The sequence below is a fragment of the Drosophila miranda genome, chromosome XL (assembly GCF_003369915.1).
Source record: "Drosophila miranda strain MSH22 chromosome XL, D.miranda_PacBio2.1, whole genome shotgun sequence".
Lineage (NCBI taxonomy): Eukaryota > Metazoa > Arthropoda > Insecta > Diptera > Drosophilidae > Drosophila > Drosophila miranda.
Genome location: NC_046673.1, coordinates 14,295,966 through 14,319,522, shown reverse-complemented (window position 1 = coordinate 14,319,522; position 23,557 = coordinate 14,295,966). Strand labels below are relative to the sequence as shown.

The 23,557-nt window shown below is 46.2% G+C and overlaps 1 protein-coding gene across 2 annotated transcripts; it reads left to right on the top strand.

The window, feature by feature from the left end:
• Positions 1–9,135: 9,135 nt before the first annotated feature.
• On the top strand, positions 9,136–20,596 carry LOC108165101. 2 transcript variants are annotated; one of them, XM_017301156.2, is made up of 3 exons: positions 9,136–9,282; positions 9,663–9,874; positions 18,841–20,596. In XM_017301156.2, the coding sequence occupies exon 3, from the start codon at positions 18,855–18,857 to the stop codon at positions 20,313–20,315; it is 1,461 nt and encodes a 486-aa protein (XP_017156645.1). In that variant the 5' UTR covers positions 9,136–9,282; positions 9,663–9,874; positions 18,841–18,854; the 3' UTR covers positions 20,316–20,596. The 2 variants fall into 2 exon arrangements, with proteins under 2 accessions (XP_017156645.1, XP_017156646.1); XM_017301157.2 differs by lacking the exons at positions 9,136–9,282; positions 9,663–9,874 and adding an exon at positions 18,500–18,728.
• The last annotated feature ends 2,961 nt before the right edge of the window (positions 20,597–23,557 follow it).

Genomic DNA, 23,557 nt, shown 5'->3' with positions numbered 1-23,557 from the left:
GTGATGTAAGTGAACAGAACTTTTTTTTGTCTAGACTTAAGTTTTAGCGCGAAAAAAAAAACATCTAACACAAACGAATTTCCCCCAAAACCAAATAAAACAGAAAAAACAAAAATCACACACAAAAATTATTTACAAAAAACATTTGGATTGTCTTTTTCATTAATTCTTTTTCAGGAATTCAGTTTCTTCCATTATTGCAGTGAAATTTTCATAAAAGGGAGTTTGTGAATGGAAGGATTTTTGAAAATTTGTGTCTTCTATTATAAAATAATAATACTGGATGATTTCCTACTATAGAGTGAGGTTTTATCCTCACTCAATTTAAGAGCCTTATACCTTGCTGGGATTTCTGTTCCATCAGCTGTCGTCAAATATGGAATGTTAATATTGTTTTAAAATCTGATTTTCAGTATTTTATTTTAAAGCTTAATGCTTCGATTTTTTCTTAAATAATAGTACTTTTTCTTTTTGTTATTCCAAAAGTTTTTTAATGAGAAGTTTTCCTCTTATTCCAATTCGAAGTTCCAATTTAGAGGCCTACATATTCGAAATTTTTTGAGCTTATTTTTTTTTTCGTTGAAAAAATTATTTAAATTAAATTTGTGTAGATCTTAAAAAATCCTCTGGATCAAAACAGATATTTTTTTTTTGAAATTTTTAAAGCTATTACAAAATATTTTGGCCCTACCTTGCGTTTGTTTTGGGTCATTCTTTGTAAGTCTAACACAAACCTCTACCAAAACACTCAGAAAATGAATTAATTTTGTACTCACTCCCCTTTCCCATTAGTTGGCAGAGTTAGCCTTATCACAGACGGACGGCAGACAACGGAAGGCGATATAAAAAAGTGATTGAAAGTGGTCAAGAATTGGCCGCAAATTGAGAAATTCCACAATTGAATTATTAGCTGTGGAACCACTACTTGATGACGGCAGCTGCCATTGTGGGAATACCTCTGATCGAAAGATCACTTGAACCTTATCTCTAGAGTGTCCGCTACTTATTGATAGCGGGCCCAACTGTGGTGGTCTGTGGGGGTCTGTGGTCTGGGGAAACTCCAAAAAAGTGAACTGGCCCCCAGGCACGTTCCACGGGAGATCTTTGTCAATCGAATCGATTTGGCTATCTGTACAAAAACACTACGTGGTGTGGTGTTCCGGGCTGAGGGCAGATAAGGCGGCGTTAGAGTCGGGGAACCTCTTCGGCTGGTGGTCCTCTCTAATGCGCGACGAAGGTCATCCTGGTAACCGCAGGACGTAGCCAGAAACCAAATTGATGGCAATTAATGCGGATTATTAGTGATTATGGGCACTGGGACACGGCCGACGCAGCGTGTACTTTTCGACAATTGTCGCGCTAATTGGCCCAAAGCGAACTCAACTCAATTCTGTGTGTCGACACGGCACCAGCAGTGCAACATCCTCGGGTACACGGACTCCACGGCGGGCCCAACCGCAGCGCGATTTGTCGGTGCCATTAACCGCACAGTCGATAGCCGGGCATCGAGCATCGAGCATCAAGCATCGTTCATCGGGCACGCCTCATTAGGGGATCGCTGGCCAAGGTGTTGACCAAAGAATCGAGTCGGTCGAGTTGTCTCCTCAAGGCCAAATGGACACATGCTGACCTTCACTTCGATTGGTCAAGGCAGCCACACAAAAGTGCAATTTTGACGCTCAATTTGGTGACAAGGCAATGGGGTTTCTCACTTGGTGTGGTCCTGAATGGCATGTCCTGGTGGGTGGGGAAGATACCAAGACAAAGATTGGAAGTCTATGAAGCAATGGAAAGAGCACTTTCTTTGGGTAATGAATAGAGGGCTTTTATAATCTGATGAATATTTATAAATTATAATTTGTATTTCCAAGAAAGAATAAACTTTATCTTGCTGAAGAATGATGAGAAGAGTCGTCGCATTTGAATGGACAATGATGGGGAAACACTCCCTAACTATGAGGATAAAAACAGCTCTCAGCCAAGGACTCTTCTGTGAGTGTGAAGGAGTGGTCCTCTCACTCAATAAGAGCGGGAATTCCAAGGACTTTAGCGCCTGCTGAATCGAACAGAATGTGCGATTGAACTGGTAAAAATTTCGAATATTTTCGGGTCGGAAAACCCATTTTGCGGGACGGAAGAAATAGTGGGGTCAACCCATAATGATACCAAAAATACATTTGAGCCCCCCCCCCCAGCTCTACCTCCACTTTGCCACTTGCATTTTCGCATTTAATCAATGGAAAATTTACATTTTCACAATGTGTTTTACACTTTTCTCCATGTTTTTGCCCCGGCTTCGAGTTGGTTGTTGCTTTTTGTTGGTCGGGGGGCTCTCTTGATTTCCCTGCTGTTTTTCTTTACATTTTGTTGCTGTTGTTGTCTGTAGAGGGTGGGCGGGGGGGGGAGGTGTGTGGTGGGGTGGCGCCCCTTTTGTGAAATGCGGCGCGTGGAAAACTATTTGGCTATTTGTTGTTGCTTCATTTGGCGCTGCTGCTGTTGCCACCGACTGAGGTTGACTCTCTGATTGTTGGCGGTTTGGGGCATGCAGCGGGCCAAAGCCAAAAAATGCCTACGCCGGCACACGCACACAGACACACACCCACACACACACAGACAGAGATGCAAACAGTACACAGATACTCGGTACAGATACAAAGATAGACGAAACCGCGCGGCGCTCGGAACGAAAACGAATCGAAAACGCAGCGGAAACAACACAAAATACAAGAAAGAAAATAATCAGTTTCAAAGACTCAATCAATGGATACCCTATGAAATAAATTACTATATGATATAGTCACTCGATCCTTTGAAGAGAGACATGAAAGTGAGTGAAAGTAGTGCAGTTTTTTTTGAGCCAAAAAGGGGTTCCCTGGAAGTTATATCTGCCGGAATAGCTGATGTTTTGAGAGCTTTTCCATCACGATTTTCAAAAAATAAATAGGTTTTCCCATAAATAAATCGATTATCTATAGGATTGGATTTTATGAAAACATTTTGTACAATTTTTTAAATCGAAAATAGGTCCACAATTGCAAGGGGTATGATCGGGTTCATTCGCTGCGCTGCAATCATAATACCCCCCCTCTCGTTAATCCCAGGGTATTACAATCAGGCCGGAGAATGGAGAAGAACCAGCAGATGGGGCGTAGGAGGAGTGGGAGGAGGAGTAGGAGTTGGGGAGGAGAGAAATGAGCCGAAAATATAAAAATGGCCAATGCAAATGGAAAATGGTTGGCCAGAAATTACAAAGAGCTGTGTGTGTGTGCGTTTGTGTGTGTGTGGGGCTGCACAGAGAGGTGAAAGAACTGAATGGAGCCCCCGTTCCGTTCTCCCAATCGTACTGGCCGCCCCTCCAATTTCACCGAACAAATTACAAACGAAATGAGCCGCGTTTCGATTCTGTTTTTTTTTTTGTTCTTTTATACGACGAGCACTAATACCCTGGCTGAAGAGTATTCTAGCCTTCCTTAGATGCTTGGAACGAATAAAATATTCATAAAATATGAACACACCAAAAATACATAATCTTTTGGGGTCTGATGATGCTCTGGGGAACTAAAGACAGCAGTCGCTGTGGAGCAAATTGTGGAAACAGCTTCCAAAATTTCCTTTTGAGATGCCACCTGGAGGCGATGCTGTCCACGGAAAGAGGGCTTCGGTGTAGCAATATTTGTTGCACTCTCTAGCAATCAAGCAAGCCTTAGATGAAGGTTGATTAGTGGAGTCCATGCTAGGGTATCTAATGCTTCGGCTGCCACTGCTGGCCTGCCTCCTCTCGCTGTTTTTTTTGGTGATTTTTGCCAATTAGGTGCTAATGAAATGCGTTGGTAACGCTGATTGCATGTGGCCAAAAGGTTGTCCCATGGAGGTGGCTCTCAAACCGGTATAAGGGCAAAGGGGGCGGGGCGAGTGCTGTCCGCAAAATCTAAAACGTCACGCGACCAAAGTCAATTGTCTGGGCAAACTTTAGAGGCCCTTTAAGCATTACATTTTAAATGCCAATGTTAGTTGTCGCCCCGTCCATCAGCTGCACGGAAGATGGCTGAAAGGTGTATGCCACTGGGCGGGGCATTGGGGCCCGCTCCCCCCTTCTTTTGGGGGCTTTCGCGGTTAGCCGTTGTTAGGTTTGTCGGCCAGACTTCTTCCTGTTCTCTCCCCACCCCACCCCGCTCCTCTACCGCTCAGCCAAAGTTGTCTTAATGCTCTTAAAATGTGAGGAATTGGAGGAGAATGAAATCGACTTGGCCGCGAGGCACCAGCCAATCAGCCACTGGTGCGACATAATCCCCAATAGCTGAGATTTCCCCAACTAAATCCTCAGCTAATTCTCCCCAGAGCGAAAGAGGGTCTTGCCACCAAACCGATACCACATACAGAGAGGGCACTGTGCAACAAGTTCGGACACATCCTTTCTTCATTTCATTCATTTGTTAAATTGTTAATTTTGAAAGGCGACCACTCTCTCATTTGTTAAATCAGTGCTGGGCAGGGCCCGGCAAAGAGCTTAATTGAAAAGAACAATTCTTTTAGTGGGGGAAAAACGCTGCTGCACAAAACTGTAATTACACAATTGCATATTTTGCATATAAAAACGTCGAGTGCTGCATGCACTCATCTTACATTTTTAATTCGCACAATAATTTGTTGCAGAGTGTAACCGGAGCTGGAGTTGGAGCTGGAGCTGGAGGTGGACCTCCTGGCCACTTAATTTGTTAAATTAAAATTCTGCGAACAACATAATTCACGCTAATTAAATGTCCTTCAAAGGGAGTCCAATCCGCAGCACTAGCACGCAGTAATGAATACTCTATAAAACACTTAGATCCCCTGGAGGACAGCGTCTAGAGGAAGTCTCTTTGATGGGGGTGTCGGGGGCCCTGTCGAATCCTTTTTGCCCGAGTCTTTTGTCCGGTGTCAGCTTGTAAAGTACTTTTGTCAAACGCCTGATTGACTGAAACCAGACTGATGATGGATGAACGATGGATGGATGGATGGCTGATGGAAAGGGTTCGGGTTCTCTGAGTTGGGGCGCTATCCGTTGTCCTTGTTGACGCTTAACCGCATTTAATTTTATTGAATTTATTAAGTGATTAAAAAGTTGTCAATATCAACGAGTCATTGTTGGCCCTGTCTCTGGCTGTCGCCTGCTGTTCGCTGTTTGCTGTTTGCTTTTGTTAGCCGCATTGTCACAACAGAACAGCGAATGGAGCCCGACCCGGCCCGGGCCGTGCCCCGTGTCGTGTCCGCTCAACTGTCCGCTTAACTGTCCGCTTTAATCCCGACTGTGGTCGCACACAGCAAAAACAATGCCGATGCCAACAACCACACAACAACAGAAAAGACAACAGCAACAACAACAGCAAAAAAAGTGGGGCAGTGGCAGCGGCCGTGGCAGGGGCAGCGGCGGGGGCAGAGCGGAGTCCCACTGTCCACTTTATGGACAATTGTGTAGAGATCGGTTTTTCAATATTTTTGCTGCTGCTTGGGCTTTTTGCCGGCCAGAGAAATTTATTAATGCGCATCGGTGTTTGAGAGCCCCGTGTCCTGGCGGCTGGCTGGTGGTGCCGGTGGTGTGGCCTTTGTGGTTGCTGTGGATTATGCGGTCGCCTGCCTCACTTGTTGCAGCCGTGTCCTGGCCAGCGGCTGGCTCTACCTGAAAGCATTCCACATCCACAGCCACATTCGAATCCGCATTCGCATCTAGAACAACAAACAATTAAACTGTAAAAACGCGCCCAAAACGGCCTTGCACTTAATTGAATGCATCTCCCCCATCCCCATCCCCATCCCTATGCTCCTCCTTCTGTATGGGCCCCATGCCCCATCTCTAACGTTGCCAAATTGTAGCAAGATTTACGAGACGCATCTGAGGCATGCCTCTGGGGCTGGGAAAACGGAAAATGGGGAATCTGGGTTGCGGTCAGTCAAAGTCAACAGTCGGCTGCTCCTGGGAGTTACTTAACTAGAGATGCATGCAAACACCGAAAGAGAGACAGAGGGTTGCCTCGAGGATACCCAAGCCATGCGGAGATTCTGGAAGAGGGCAAAGTGTTGTCCTTTATGGGATTTGACAGAAGATATATAGATAGATAGATACAAGTACCTTTAAATGATTACTTAGCTTCGAGTTCATTAGCCCTGGATCAACCCTCTCTTAGCAGCGAAATCCTAGATGGATTTCCCATCCCATCTTTTCCTTTCGCACAAAATTCAGCTTCTCGTCTCGTTGAATTTTTGGGCAATTCGTTAAAACCCCCGACGCCATTGTTTAACAAACCAATTAGCAATCAAAATGAACTAACACGTCGGTCCGTCCATCCGTCTGTCTGTCTTTCAGTGGAGGTGGAGCTGGAGGTGGAGCTGGAGGTGAAGGGGCTGTCGCTGTCCCGTCCCGTCCATGGAATCTGTTACTGTTTTCCTCTTGTTCCCTTCCGTCCTGTTGCGGTGCCGGGGACGGGGAGGGGACCGGGACTGGGACCCATGGAGCACACTGTTGACATGTCGACGAGGAATTATGGCAGCCTTTGGTTCCCATCCTCTGCACACATTCCATTCCAAAAAAGAGCTCCGAGCCACGTGAAGAGTTAAATTTTCAGAATTCAGAAATTCGGAAGATAGCAAAACCGAAAACCCAATGGTTCCTCCTCCGGTAGTCATGTTAACAAGCAGAAATCATGACAACGTTGATGCCACTTGATGGTCGGACGAGGTCCTGGCTCCTGCCTGCTGGCTCCTGGCTGCTGCAGCTTCCCTTCCCCTCTCCTGGATGAGTTCATTAGACGAATGCCAAAATAAAACCAGAAAAAAACATACCAGAGAGAGAGGGAGAGAGGGGGAGAGATTGAGGAGACAAAAGGCAAACTGCAGGAAGGAGCTGGTGGGGAGCCATCATCACTGATTGCACTTATTAGTAGCATGCCACCTGATCCCCAGATTCCAGAGTCCCACTGGCGCCGGGCGAGAGCACTGCATTAGGGTGCACTCGTCGTGTTTAAATGTTGAAGCATTACATTTTTAATTTGATGGATCAACAGAACAAACGAATCGTAAGCGAGAGAACGAGCGAGGGACAGACCCAGAGACGGAGACAGGAGACAGGAGGAGGCGGAACGAGGTAATTGGGGAATCGGCTTGGGTCCCCAGCTCGATTCACCACGATTCGAGGAGGCTGATTGGCTGACTGACAGCCAGGTGGAGAGCAGCCCAGAGCTCTGCCTGAGTGTGTCATATTTGTGGGGGACTTTTTCCTTTTTTTGGCAGTGGAGTTGCAAATTTAGTGGCAGATGGAGATGGTGTTGCAGCAGGAAGCTGAGCATTGGCCGAGCATTCAGTTTGAACTAATTGGAAGCCATTTGCATAGCGGAAATACGAGGGGAGGGTCTCCAAAGACTTCGAAGCTATGGAAATTATAGAAACAGGAATGGAAAGGTGTACATTTACAACAGATTCAATTGTGTCTTATAAGCGATAGGGATTTCAGCTCTCAACTCTACAGAGTCCCATGTGCATCCCTTAGTATTTATTGATTCCTGCACGAATCGGTCCTTCTTCTTCAATCAGTGTCCTATGCCCAATGACCTGGTCACCACTCCTGCCCAGCGCTCATCCCTCAGGTGACTCTCTTCAAACATTGCTCCTCATTTCTGGCAGCTGCTTTGATGACTGACTTTCTGGATATTGCTCGAAGCTGGATGCTGGATGCTGGATGCTGGATACTGATGCTAATGGCGATGATGATGCTCTTGGATGGAGCTGCTGCGTTTTAAATCCGCCTTCTGGTCAACATTTGCTGGCGTGTCCATTGTCCTGGTTTTCCCAGCCTCCCTGCCTTCCTCCACCCATTGTCGGGCCGTGCCCCTTGTGTCCGTTGGGCCAATGTTCTTCCTGCTGTATTGGAGCCCATTAATCATGTCATGTAATGCCGCCATAAATCCAACAACATTTTCGCTGGCCCCAGCGTTGTAATAAAGCAGAAAGCGACGGGGAGTGGGGTGTTTGGCATGGGGAATCGGCAGCAGAGGGATAGAGGTTGCAAGACCCCCTCCCACCTTCTTGTCCACATGGTGGCTGGCGGCGGCATTGCATTTTATTAAATGACCAAATGAAAAGTCGCGCTTGTTGTCTGCCCCTGCAGATAGAACCGGGCAGCAGGGGAATGCAGGGGGTGGCGAAGAGAAAGGGGGACTCAACTGAGGCAGAGACAATGGGGCAGTAGTGGTGTGCACTGGGGGTGGGGAGTGGCCCGGAGGGGGTGCATTGCATATTTGCGGCGCGCATTAAATTTGGCTGACAACGGCGCATGAAACATGGCCATCAATACGCTCTTGTCAATGGCTTTCCTACATATGCGTGTGTATGTGTGTTGTGTCTGTGTGCGTCTGCCTGTGTGTGTGTGTGTGTGTGTGTGCTCCTGCTGCCGCTTTTGCTGTGTTTGGCATGTGGGCGTGTATGCAAACGCAATATGGCGACCGCAATGCTTCGGGTATTTCACAACCGATGCGCCAAGCGAAAGCCCCAGCGGGAGGGGCGGGGACCAGACCAGAGATTGTAGCGCGAAAAAAATTCCACAATATCTGCAGGAAGTAGCGCCGGGAGCCGGGGGCCGGGCCGAGGCCGGGGAGGACCTGAGGTCGGAGCGACTGTCCCAAGGCAAACAGACGGGAAGCCATAATGCACCAACAATAAGAACAAAGCAAAAATCAATTGAGTGCTAAAAACCAACAACAACAATTATAAAAAAATACCAAAAACGAACCAATGCAAAATAAAAGAGAGAAGCCAGTGCCAGTGCCAGTGTCATTGTCGTTAACGTTTCAGAGACGTTAAAAATGAATTTGCATCCCGCAAAGGTTTTCGTCCAGCCAAAAAATGAGGAAAACGAACCACAGCATAGTTTCGATCCACACAAAAAAATACAATTTAAAAAAAACCTCCAGCAGGGGGCCAAAAAATGAGTTTAATATTCGAGTGTCACGACATAAAGATACCCTATTAGTCCTAGATTAAAATTATATCATGTTGATATTTATATGGAGTCGTCTATTGATTTCCTATCTAGAGAACTAATTAAACAGTTTATCAAATATTCACGTCCTTGTAGCATTGAAATATCATTCATATATTTGAGCACATACATAAGCACAGTATTTGTGAAAATTATGAAAACACGTGAACGTTTTTTGATTGAGTCCACTTTCACGCCAAAGAAAAAAATAAAAAATACTTATTAACGCATACAACAAGCTATTGAAACAGACAGTTACAGTTAATTAAACGCACGTGAGTAAAATATGAATCATTTCGTTATTTTTCAGTTGGTCATGTCTCGCTCACTCCGCCAGAGGGCGGGCCTCTGGACAAGGAAGAGTTAGAGCCCGAGCGGGTGGTCTTCTCAATCGTTTTTCTATGATTTTCCGTTTTCGCCATTCGAGAGGGTTGTAGGGCAAAGATTTTGAGGCAAAGTGGGTTGAGGCTCAGGGTGAGCCTACTTTGTTGCTCCAATAGCCTCTGAGATCTCTTTATGCTGCCCTTAAACTAAACGTGTTACAAAATTATAGGCCCTTTTTCATAACATTGAAAAATGTAGTGCAGGACATGTTTAAATCATCTAAAATTGTTCGATTCAATTGATAATTACAACAATATTTTTGCTCCTCAAGGTTTGTCGAAGGACCATCAAAGGGAACTCTGAGATAATCAAAGGTATTCCAATCCAAGCAATCGGAGAAGGGTAGCCTGGAGCTGGATTTTTTACTGTTTCTACTGCATGGAAATCTGTGTCAGTGCATAGACATACATATATTGAATATATACACTGAATACTAATCGAAGAAAGGAGCAAACTCAAGCAAGTTAATTTACCGGAAAATAAGTGAGTAATTTGCATATTTTTGTTGAGTTTTAGTTTCAAAGTGATTCGGGGTATTCCTGTTCTAAAGCGTTTGTCGTTTGGTCCGTTCCGCTGCCTATTGTCATCGCCACAGCAAAAAGCCACACACCAATCCTTTCCCCATGAAACCGCTGGCTTCCTCCACAGGGGCAACCCGTTCCCCTATTCCCCCGCTCCGTTCCTCGCCGACAATGCTTGCATGCCACATATAGCACTTGATCCGATGAATGACGGGCAGCGGCTAATGCACTTTTGCAACCGCAGCAACGTCGGCAACTTGAAGCCGTCAAATAAATGGCCAAAAAATGTCCATGGATGGGGTTAGGGCTGGGGCTGGGGCTGGGGCAGGGATTTGGGGGAGGTTGGGCTATCAAAGGTGAAACAATTGCAATGGCCAGACATCCCAAACAGACAGAGGCGGTGAGCAAGGGAGAGGGAGAAAGGGACGGGGACAGTAGACAGGATGCAGGGCCAGAAAGTTTTTATGGCTGTGGAAAAGAAAGCGCTTCGACGGCGAATGAATGTCACTGTGAACATGAAGCGACATGTGCACTTTATGGCGGCCAAGAGAGGAGTGGAGTGGAATGGCAGTGGAGTGCAGTGGACGAGGGGGCGTGGCGTGGGGCCAGTGGGGCAGGGCAGCAGGGCAGCGGTGGTGCATGAGCCATGAAGCGACAAAATCAAATTGCGTTGCAACTGATTGCGCATTGCTGCAGAGTGAGAGAGCGAGAGAGAGAGAGAGGTTCGAGGAGGTTGAGCCACGATGGGGTTTTCTTTTTGCCATTGTGTTGTTTTTCCTTTTGTATAGAAGGTACTCAATGGGGTACAAGGGTATGCCACATTCGTGTGGCTCTGTGAAAGATAGATAAAGAATACATGAAGTATAAAGTAGGTTTGTAGTATATCCCAAAATATGGGAATTATATTCATTAAATTTCAGATTATATTTTTACGATCCTTTCACACTTGAAGGGGGGGTATCTGCGGGTTGGAACACTCGTCTCTGGCTTTCTTATTCGCTTTGTTTTTTGCTCGTTCGGGGAGGTGGCTGAACTGACAGTCACGGCGGCAGCTGTCACTTGGACAGTTGTACGAGAGGCATCAGCGACACCAGCAACAGCAACAGCAACAACAGCGACTGAAACGAGTGAAACGAGTGAAACGAAGCAAACACTAACAACAGGGCAACAACAAAGAGTCGCGACAGTGACATGAAGGCATTTTATTGGAGGGGCAGAGGTAGTGGCAGTCCCAGTGGCAGGAGGAATCTCCGTTTTGCTGGAGTTGCATTTGGCAGGGACCGTTGGGAGGGGCGGGAAGGGGGGCTGTATCAGAGCAACTGCAGCAGGAGCAGTGGTCACCAGTCACCAGTCACCGGTCAGCTAGCAAATCAAACCAAATTACAGTCAAACCTTTTCCCTAATTGTTGGCCTAACACGTTCTGACCGCTTTTCAACTTGGCCCAGGAACGACCCGACCTGACTCGACTCTGCAGGGCATGGCACGGGCCTGGTCATTGAACCGAGATTCTCTTCGGTCTAGGAGCCACCAATTTGCGGCTAATTAGGGCCAACTAATGGCCAAATGTTCTACCTGAGCACCATCTCTGTCTCTCCCTCTCAAGTGTCACATGTGGCGTATGCGTAATATGCATATGCTACAAATGGGTTTTGGAGTCTCTAATTGGTGGTAGATGGCATGGGAAAAGCGGCATAGATTACTTTAAGAATCTGTTACAAATTTCTATATTTTCGAAAATTTTTCAAACAGATTTCCATGGCATTTCCTACAATTTTTATTAGATTTAACTTTATATTATACATATGTGGTGTTTTGCCGCATTTTCAGAAGATCGGAATGTGTACCAGCTGTGGAATAACTTTAAAAATAAATTAAGGGATCCCTAAAGTATTTTTTGGAATTTTTCCATGACAGGTTCCACCGTTTTTTATTAGCTTAAGTCCGAACCATAGGCATGTGTTGGCTTTTCCCGCATTTTCATCAGCTAAATATTACTTTTATTAATTTAGAGATTTTTTTAAAGATTTTCCGCATCATTTGAGCACTGATCAAGTTCAAGCTCCCACTTCAAGTTCAATCCAAATCGTTTTAATGCACTTCGTCATGGTTGGAGGCTGTGTAAATGAAATCTCCACAGGCAAATAATAAATAATCTAGCTCCGTCCAGCACTCCCCCTCTCTGCAACGCTCTCTCTTCGCCCATCTCGTTCTGCCCTGAACAATCACACATATGAGAATGGAATCCTGAATTCCGAGCTCCTGGCTAGCCACAGACAACACTTCACTTGCAGTTGCAGTTTGCAGTTGCCCGTACTCCACCAGAGCCAGAGCCAGAGCCAACCTCAACCCCGTCCCCATCCCCAGCCCCTTCTTGTCAGCTTAGCAGCGCCATTTTGTGTGTGTGTTTGTGTGTCTGTGTGTGTTTGTGTGTCTGTTGGGGTCTGTGTGGATTATTTGCGCGAGTGAATATTAAATTTGAACCGCAACCGAACGAGCCAAGCCGCCAGCAACAGCAATCCGTGAGGAGGTGGACCATTCGAGTGGGTTGAGTGGGTTGAGTGGGTTGAGTGGGCTGAGTGGGGCCTGGCACGCAAGTTAACTTCCGCTCTTGTGGCTAGACAGAGATAGCCGCATGCACTCGGTGTGCCCATCGAAGGACAGAGAGAGAGAGAGAGAGAGAGGGAGAGAGAGAGGGTGAGATTTTGCGTATTGCTTCTGCATAAAGTCCAATTATTTGGCATTGTTTGCCTGGACGGACGGAAGGGTGGCAGCAGTGGTTCTAGTGGGATCCTGGCTCCTGCCGTTGCCGGGGATGGTTGGGTGGGCGGGGTGTTTTTTTAAACCCCAGATGCAGCTGCTAATGTAGTGGCGTTGTTTGGCGGTCACGGTAGGCACTTTTTTTAATGCCACGTCCCATGTTTCCAATTTTTGGATCCACATCCACATCCAGATCCAGTGGAGAAATCATTTTGGTTTTTATTTTTTTTTTTTTTGTGGGTTGGTTTTTGGGCGTGCGGGCTGGGGGAAATGAATGAAAACAAATTTGCAACTTGTTAGTCCAAAGGTCAAACATGTAAATGATGCAGGGAGGGGCACCCACTGCCGGGTGGGGCTTGGGGGTTGCAGTGATGGTTAATAAATGAGACAAATGGAGATGATGAAAATCATTGAAGTGATACCAGAGGAGAATTTAATGAAATTTCTTACAAATATATACTGAAAATTCTAAGATTTGGTTGATGGGATATGAATGAAGGGGAATGAAGCAAGGATAATTAAATAGACTTATCGAATGAGTCAGGAAGAGGATCCTGGGTGTGATTTAGGTGTTTTAGTAATGGTCCTAATATATACCACAAATAGAGCTCGGAAATAGTGTATAAAAAACCAAAAAAAAAATGATAAAAAGCCCACCAATATTTAAATTAAATATTCAATTGATTAAATAATCAAGCATTGACTGTGAAATAAACATAAATGCTTTAAAAAGTGTTTTTAATAGGGGACGTACTTAATTATAAATATAAATCACTTTAAAATTAATATAATATATTCAATTTGTAGTAAATATATTTTATTTAATTATTTTATTTAAATATAAAACACTTTAAAAATAATACAATATATTTAATCTGTAAATATATTTTATTTAATTATAAAACAATTTAATTAAAAGGAATATATGTATTTATTTTAAGTATGTAATTATTTTATATTGATCGTATAACGCTTTTTCTAGATTTGTAAATCTAGGATTAACTATTCGATTTTGTGGATTTTCTTGTGGCTTATGGAGAGTTTCTTTCATGAGAATTTGTTTATAGAAACTTTAAATTGTTGCCTTTTTGCGGGTGCAAACTGTAGCCCGAACTGTTTGTGTGTGCAAATCGTATATTTCGTATTTCAATTACATTCGGGGCGGGCTCAGATAGTGTTCATATGTGTTCATATGTGTTCCTTCTGCCGCCCTGCTCTACTGTATATGGAAATCTTTGGCCTGCCTTTGGGCTATTTACTCGAGTGAACAAAATTCATATTAATATTACGTTTATTATGTTGTATGCCTCTCGTAATGCGGCAAAGGCAGCAGAACTTATAAATATTTATTTACATCCGGCTCTGCGATTAGGGTAACAGGAGAAAGAGAGAAAGAGATAGAGGGGGAATTTAAGGAGAGAGTTACATAATGAAGATGAGCTGGAGGATTAAAAAAAGAGAGGGGGAGAGAGAGAAATGTGTGTTTCAGTGTCGATCTCTCCGCCCGATGTCCGACCCTCCCTCTGGTTCCTGGGCCCCTTTCCATCCTCCTCTGAGGACTCACTCCTGCCAGTAGTCACCGCGGAAAGAGAGAGTGTGGTGTGGTGTGTGTGTGTGTGTTATCTTTTTGGGAAAATCGCTAACAATAAATAATTTATGTGCAGCGGCAAATGATAATGAAAAAGCCACCCCACGGTATGGCCAATGGCTCGACCTTCCCTGCCCCTCTCCCACCCATCGCACACATAAGTGTATCTTCGTGTAGACACAGATACGGATACATACAGATACATATGTAGGCAGAGGGGTTGTGGCTGCCTTTCGCTTTCGGTTTAACCGTCGAAATGGACTTTTTAAGGCGATTTTCCCAGCGGCCAGTGTTGAGTGGCATTGAAATCACAAATCCAAATCGTACAACCAACCACTTCAAACGGGGATGGGACTAGACTCCGGGGCGAGTGGAGAGGAGAGGATGCACTGGAGTGGGGCATAACATTATCGGGCATATGCAGGCTGCCGGCAAAGCGCACTTATGATGGATGTACCCGACCTCTCGTCGCTCCTTCTGGTTGTTTTTTTTTATATTTTATTTTCGGGCACGACCCCCCGGCGCGTATTAGATATCAAACAATGGCCTCGCGACTCGACTCGACTCCAGAGATATCCGGGGTAACAAAACCCACCAGAAACGAAAACAGTTACCAAAATGTAAGGGTCCTAGATACTGTGTATCTGTGCATTCGCGAGTGTGGGACTTAGATTGGCTTAGGCAGCAGCCATTTTCACGGAATGTATGTCAAGGCCATATCCATGGATATAAGAAAACTATCGCTTATTTATCTGGGAATATTATAGCAATAATTTTATGAAAACGTAGAAGCATTCTTTGAGCATATTGTGTGGGCAATGCAGATCCTTGCTGGCACTACTCCTCCGTGGGCCGCGACATGTCCTTGTTCTCTGGGATCTTCACTCCTCCCAGTTCCTCGGTTCTGCGGCGCAAATCTTCAGAGATATTGCACAGACGATGTTGAATAGCCTGGCAAATGCGGATGCTGCGCTCATTGCGTATGACTTGGGCCAAGTGTGAGCTGCTGCGGATCCTGCGAGTGAATGATGGCACAGCCTTTGGCACCGCGGAGAGGGAATGGTCACCAGACCCACCGGACTCTAAATTCTTCTCTTTGGTCTCTCCCTCCTCTGACTGCTGCCCCTTGGGGGTTTCTTCATCCCTATCACCCCTCTGTATCTCTGCCACAATTTGTTGCTCTTCTTCCTCCATCTCCACCTCCATTGTGGCCTTAGTATGTGTCTCCCCTGCTGTCACTTGATTCTGTGACATTTTGTGTACGAATTGTAGGCCCTAAATAATTACAAAAAATTTTAAGATGCTGTCGGCAGTCAGTTTTGTTTGAGAAACCCCTCCTCCCTCAGTGACTGACAACCTCCTCAGGGCCTACTGAGCACTCGACAATCCGATGATGATGAAAGGAACTGCTGTCTCGTAACCACAAAGTGTCATATCCCCGCGTATGACACATAAACATAAAACCAGCTTCAAGCTTTTGCTCTTTCGTATTTTAATTACCCGCAAAAGTGCTGCGCTCTTAATGAGACAACCCCAAAACCACCAGGCGGATACGTAATGTGCGTGGGGGCATACATACATATGTGTAATGTGCTAAGGAAACCTCCTAAATGGGGGGGAAATATTTATGGGCTTGTGCTTAAGTCCTTCCATCGTGTACGCCTATGGATTTCTTTGTAGGCTTATCGATATTTTCAACAGAAGCTTATTCCAATCGATAGTCCAGACATCTAAGTCAACTTTATCGTCGGCCATTCACGTTTATCGCTTTTTTTGCTGCACCCTGCCGAACCGACCCCCCGAGAGCCATCAGCCATCCAGAACAGAACCATCATCATCATCGTCATCATCATCTTGATTTACTTCCATTTTGGAATCGCCTCTCGAAATGCATTGGCATGTTAAAGTTTATTGCCATGTGCATTAGCACTCACACCCCCGCAGATACACTCACACAGATACACCATACATGTGTATACATTGTTGCTGTTATAGATTTTCGTCAATTGTCTGGCCAAACATTTGGCGTTGCATTTGTGGAGCACACACGCACACACACACAGGGATACATCGCTATAAAGTTATCGCTTTTGAAAAGCGGCTGTCAATTTTTCCAATCATCAAGCCTAATGAAAAATCTAGCTCACTCTGGCATGCGATAGCAATAGCAATAGCCTGCTGCAACAACCACACGATACACAACAACAACAACTACAACAACAACCCCAGCAGTAGCAGCAGTAGCAACCCCAACTCAGCCCCCCCTCCACAGGCAATGTTGCATACAATTCTGACAATTTTCTGACAGCAAACATGCCAACACTCAAAAATCGTAGCATGCTTTTTTGGCCATCGCTGGAGCTGGAACTGGAGCTGCGATGGACGGGGGCTTGGTTTGGTGATAGAGCTGGGGGCTGGGGGGCAGGGGGGGGCTGGGTGCTGTGTGTGGGTTATGATGGGTGTCGGTGGTTCAGAGTTGCGGTGCGGCATGTTAAATATACGTCACTAGCTACAACGAGCACATGCCTAGCACCGAAAAAAAGTTTCAAGGATATAACAACGCCAACACCAAGCGATAAAAACAACAACAACAAACAAACAACAACAACAACCAAACAACAACAACACCAGTAATAATAATAGGGGTAGGAAATGTTAAATTGTTGTTGCTGGGAAGCACCAAAAATTCAACCAAAAACCTACTTTGAATGACTTTTGATTTGAGTCCTGATTTGAATGACGGAAGTGATGGAAACTCTTAGAAACAATATCGAAAATATTTCAAAATCTTTGATAAGGAAAATGAAAGCCAGAGGATAGCCAGTGCATTGCAGAAGCTAAATAGTATCAATGGTATTTTTGGGAAAATCGTTTCGCTTTCACATCGGAGTTTTTACAGTACAATAGGGAAATACACGGTGTTCTTAGGCTTCAACTTTCATAATTTTCACTCGGCGTCTGCCACACCGATATTCAAATAAATTATGGGGTTCAAAAGAAAATCGAATGACCTTTCAAAGGATTTTTTATTCGTGTGAATACAGTGGCTACAACTGAAGATATGTCGAGACAAAGTTAAAGTTTTCTTTCATTTTTCTCTCTTAATATTGCTTAAATTGTTTTTTGTATGGCAGGGTCATATTTTTAGTGGCTTCAATACTCTACAAAGTAAGCGACTTCTTTTTTGTTTAGATAATTTGTTTTATGATAGATTTTTGCCATATACATATATGGGCCTATGGAATATAGTACTATCCACTCAATAGTCAATATAAATCGTTTTCCTACCCTTTTGCAATTGGCTTTACCCCATAAACTTTTCTTCTCCGTTGTTCCGCTTCTGTTGGGCTTTCTTTACACATTTTCTGAATGTTTTACTTGGCCCTGAATAGCTTTTTAACAAAAATTAGCCCCAAGTGAGGTGCAAAAAAAAACACAACAAAAAGAAAAAAAAAATGAACTGAAAAAATGTTGAAAAATTGAGGGTTGTCCAACGTTGTGTCCTTGTGCTTCTGGGTCCGGGTGCTCCTCATATTTCACAGACACCAAAGAACAGACGACCAGGAAGCGGGTATGGACGGTGCGGTCTGAGGCAAGGGACATCGACACTTATTGTTATTAGCATCCCAGGATCAGAGAGAGAGAGAGAGAGAGAGAGCTCGAGCTCTGGCCATTGTCCATGGGGTGAAGGCGACAAAAGAGACAGTGGGCCAGACCTGGCTCCAGAACGTGTTAACCTTTTGCTGTGGGCGAAAGGCGTGAGTGGGTGGGAGTGGGATAGGGATAGGGATAGGGGGGACAGGGGGGCGGGTGGTCGCGTCCATTTCAAAAGCCAATTACATGCGCTTTTAAGCGTGTAAAGTTTTGTAATATGATTTGTTGGCCACTCGCCACTCGGCTGTCTCGAATGTCCTGCCTGTCCTGCTGGCCAGCTGCTTTTTATGAACATGTCCTGCCGGTGCACATTAATGCCTTTGCCATCCGTGTCCTAGCCATGGCAACACCACTGCCCAGCAGCAGGTGATATGCCACTTTATAGATACATCCATACACATAATACATATAGTACATATATGTACATATATATATGTGTATGAGGCATTAAGAGTTGAGTGTTGTGGCCCTTTCTCGACTCGAAGTGAAGGGAATAGAATGTGTTCCTAGACACATACTCGCACAGATATATTCCGTATTAAATATCACAAAGATGGCTGTCCAAATATTGTCATAAATAGCTTTGAGACTGAAACGTGAAACGCTCACAAAATTCGATATTCGGCCAAACGAATCATCTTTCTAAACAAATAAATTTCCGGCGAGTTTTGTTTTTTGTTGTTTTTTATATTTTAAATTGAAACGTTCGGAAGCTAAAACAAGTTTAAAGCGCGTTCTAACGGCTACCAATCGCTACCAATTGTGTTTCAAACAATATTATTTAGGAATTTAGATTTTACCCAGAAGATATCACGGGTAAGACCAAGCATCTGTGGCCAGCCACGGTCCCATATACATAATTGTACCATATAATAATAGTAATAGTTATTTTTTTGTATTATTAATATTTTGTACATTTTGTTGGCAGCTCTCGTTTTGGGCATGGGTTCGAACCAGCAGCTCAAGGACTACATCGTCGCTGAATTCATCGCGAGTCTGGAACCGAACGGTGAGGGCCGCGTGGCGTCCCGGGATCTCGATGCCTGTCTGAACATCCTGATGAGCCGTCGCCGGTATGTGAATCGATTCACCTTGCCGCCACACCGCACTCGGGATACAGAGCATACAAACAACCCAGCCGGCCAGCAGGCTCCTCCGATCTTGATGGCCCCGGGCCAGCGGAACCAGGGAGGCGGCGATCGGGTCGTATTTAATATGGAGAACCTGGTGCCTTACGTGCCGCAGCATCAGCTGATTGCACGCATCGGAGGCGGCGATGCCGAGCTCCCACCACTGGGCGGTGTCCAATACTTTCGTGGCAACAATGAGGCCGCTGGCGACTTGATTCTGCGCCATCGGGCTGCCATGAATCTGAACTTCGTTTTTCGCGGCATCAGGGGTGGCGCGGTCCGCGCTGTGGCCGGCAGAGGACAGCTTCGCGGGATCAGACGCTTTCAGGCGGGAGACGGATTGAATGGAGAAGATGCTGGTGCTGCTGATGCTGCTGCAGGTTCCGGCGATGGCCCTGGAGTGGGCCCAAATGTCGTCCACTTGGGAGAGGGCGATGGCCCACGCGGCATGTTTCCCAATTTCCAACAGGCCCAGCTCCGGCTCCCTGCCCACGCTGGTGATGGGGATGGACCCCACATTCAGCAGGTCCAGGTTGTCCAACTGGGTGATTTGCCGGGCGATGGCGAAGGACCCATCATCGCTGGCCAGTTCCGCGGCCCGGCAAGGCGTCGGCCCAGACATCGTCATATTTTCAACTTTGTCGGACAATTCCTTCGGGACATTCATCGCCGTCGATTCTTCATTGAAAACGTCCGTGCACAGATCATTCCAGTGGCTGTGGCCTTCAGACCCCAGCACCATGTACCCCAAGCGGTAGCCCAAGACGGACAACGCCACGAACAGGAACCTGTCGAGGCCCCCGAAGGCGGGCTCGAAGGCGAGGATGGATTAATCGCTAACCACGGTGGCGGGCAGGACTCTCAGCGTGACCACGGCAACGGAGATGCCCCCGGAAACGGACACGGCCTCGATCGGCACTTCCGACAGGCTGCCGAAGATATCTGGGAGCCTTTGGAAATGAACGGCGACAACCACGATGACAACGACGACAACGCACAGGCCTTGCAGCAGGGCAGCGGCGACAACAATGAAATTGGACAAATGATGGACATACAGCAGCCAATACAGGCGGTACCAGGACCATTTTTGGCTCTACAAGATCCCCCTCTAGTGATCCCCCTGGATCGCATCAGGGACGTATTGGTTCAAATACAGGAGCGTCTGGCAACCATTGTGCAGCATGTAGACAACTACGAGAAGATCATACTTCAAGGCCAACACCAGGACGAGGATGGGGGCGGCGATGCTGACGGCGGTGGCGATGCCGCCTAGCGAGGGGGTGGTAGTCCCCGACAGTGGCCCAGCCAGAGGCAGACAGCGGTGCACACAGAGGCCGCATCGCGTCAAAGGGGGAGGAACTGTTCTCTGGCGACACCAAAAACCTTTCAATCATCTCTCCCCCTCCGTATTTGTTGGCTTGTGGCGTTACTGTCCCGCTCGTGTTGAATACTTTGATTGCATCCATTTATATTTTGACAAAAACAATCAAAATTACGCGTGTTGTACCTTAACGCACAGATCCTTAAGAATAAATGTAATGCGATCCAACATAAGCGCCACCCAAAATGGTGTAGGCCTGCACTCCACTGCTCCAAAGGGGCTCAGGGGAAGGCCCTTCCTTGAGCCAATTTTCAGGTAAGTAGGCGTGGCAAAGTGCTCTGTAAATAGTATTTATTTCAGCGGACGACAGCAGATTGCCGAGCCTGCGAGGTGCGCCCCAGCAGTTCCGCAAAAGATTGCAGGAAGTATTCCCCTATATCAATCCCCTAGTCCGCTTAAGAGCCGTGCTAACAGAGCGCTAACAGTGCGCTGGAACAGCTGGGGCCATAACAGGCTGTTAACAGCGTGCGATATTAACAGCGCCGGGGCTCTGTTAGAGCTGCTGCCCGGAACAGAGGGGATCTATGGGACTTCCCCGTCCATGATGGCACAAGGAGTGTCTGAAACAAACAGCAGTTTTTACTGCATAGATTTTTCTATCATAAACTGTTTCGGGAACTGTTCGATGGGCCCTCGGTCGAGTGCATTTCGTGCGCGAATTTCAAGAGTGCTAAAGAAATGACATGCAAATTAGTTTTGTTCGAATGACTGACAAGCTGCAAAAAGGGCGCGCCAGGACGAAAGGACGTGAGACGAGGGCCCCGGACAGGCAGTCAGGCCAGGAGACGGGACACGGGAGACGGCAGACGGCGGACGGTAGACGGGAGAAAGGGTAACAGAAGCACTGAACAATTCCAATGAAAGCAGCCAGAAAAGAAATGGATATGGAAAGGGTTGCCCGCGCTTCCACCATGCCATAAAATGAGACCGACCCGACCCGACCCGGCCAAAACCAGAACCAGACCAATTGCCGTTTGCTCTGGCCACACAATGCAAGTGCATAAATAAACCAGAATTTCCCCGCGACCTCGAACAGTACGAGTGCGAGTATAGGGGTTTTATGGCCTCACTCCTTTACTCCCTTTACTCCCTATGCCCTCTTACTCCTTTTCGGCCGTGGCCCGGTGATCCTTCTTCTACTGGGCTTGACCGCAGCACAAAGCGAGAGAAAGGAGAGAAAGGATTGATCCTTATAGAGCTACGAGCGTCGTACGGCGGTGTACCTGTCCCGGATTGTACCGAATCACGGTGTCTCCTTTCGCCTTTCATGATTAGCTGCAAATTAGTCGGAGATGTGTGTGGCTCGGTGTTTGCGTGGGTGTACGCGCCACGCCCCTGGCAAAACAAAAATATTTGACAATTTAATTAGTGGAAAATTTCAGGATTATCGTTGTGCACACATCACTTTCGAACCCATGCCACGCTGTACCACACTGTGCCACAGACACACACACACACACACATGACTCTAATCTGACGCATATGCTGGCCAATGAATGGTTCGAAACTGGGTGGGGTGGTATCCCTGTATCCGTATCCGTAGCCCCGTGCCCGTGCCCGTCCCCGTGCCCATGTACGTGTCCTGCAGCTTGTGGTCGCCACTCGCCGCATCAGTGATAGCGCCGCAGTAGCTTTTGATCCCCAGCTGCTTAGTGGAAATTTTTAATTAAAATGTTGTTCCCTCCTCAGCCGCTGTATCTCATTTGGCTTTGACCTTTGACTCTACGCTCTGCTCTGCTCTAATGCCAATGGGGGTGGATGGGGGCGCCATTCCCGTGGCCCAAAATTTAATTAGCTTAGCCTCGGTCTTTGGTCCCAGAATGCAGATCCTTTGACAAGAAGCCAAAAAGAAACCTTTGGTATGGCATACAGTTTCCCCGACGATGGGAGGTGTCGGCCGCTGTTCCAAAAAACCCAATAAAAAAGCCCGCCCCCCCCTAAGCCAAAAATCCAAACAAATCGAATAAGGGAAACATCGGTGCGGGGCCTGCATATATCCTAAGTCACTTCCGGCCCCCTCCGCCGATGCGGAATGGATGAGGAATGGCAACAACGGATCCTGTGTGGACACATCCTGCAGCACTCTCAGACTCCACATACGAGTCTGTAGAGTACACTGCGGCAAAAGCATTCTCCAGTGGAGATCTTTTCAGTTAGAAAATAAACTAAATGTTTGGGACATTCGTGGCATATCCTTGAGCCATCATTTGATGGTTTTTCGGTGTCCTTTTGGAAGTCGGCCTTTCCTATAGAAATAACACATAGCCAAAGAAAATATAATTAAATGAGAAATATTTATATCCGAAGAGTAACGGCCATACATTTTTTTGGTACGAGATTTGTTCAGGCTGTTTTTGAGCTGGCTCCTGGCTCTCCTGTCGCTCTTTTCTCAATTTATTTCCAACTATCTGACTATAAAAAAATTACCTAATTAAGCCCGGATCTTGAGAAGATTATTACCCATAAAATATCTAAAAGTTTCCCTGTCAATTTCTTCATATGTTGCAGAGCTGCCATTCCTTGGGGAACTATTCCATTCTGGGCACTCCCTCAGACTTTTTGCCATGTATTCCCCAAAGCACCTGCCTCCTGCTGCACACACACACACACACACACACACATATGTAGATGTTGCACTGTTGCACGTACATTTTAAAAACGGAAGCGCACGGAATCGAACAGCAAACAGCAAACAAACAAATTTCAATTCGTTAACGCCCAGGCCTATTGTTGCTGTTGCTGTTGTTGCCACCAAAAAACAGCAGCAAACAGAAGCAGTACCAGTGGCAGTGGCAGCAACAAATTGTGGCAGAGTGAGCGACCTAAAAAGGACACCCAAAAAAAAAAAGAAAAACAAGAAGAAGGCAAAAGAAAAAGCAAAAAGGACGACGACGACAAGGACAAGCGGCCGGGCCAAGTGGCGTTAAGTTTTTTGCATGTTTTCTAAACAACAAGAGCCACACACACACACACACAAACACACACACACACACACACGGATTGCCTGCTCTGCCGCTGCTCTGCTCTGCTCTGCTGCTGCTGCTGCTGCACTTTTTCGCCAATGCAATCTAAACCGTAATCCAATAAAATCGACTGCAGGAATGTTTTTTGCACCCGGACGGACCCCACAGCAA

What these genes read in the sequence shown, in the direction of transcription:
- LOC108165101 (XM_017301156.2), top strand. Translation starts at nt 18,855, where the DNA reads ATGGGTTCGAACCAGCAGCTCAAGGACTACATCGTCGCTGAATTCATC.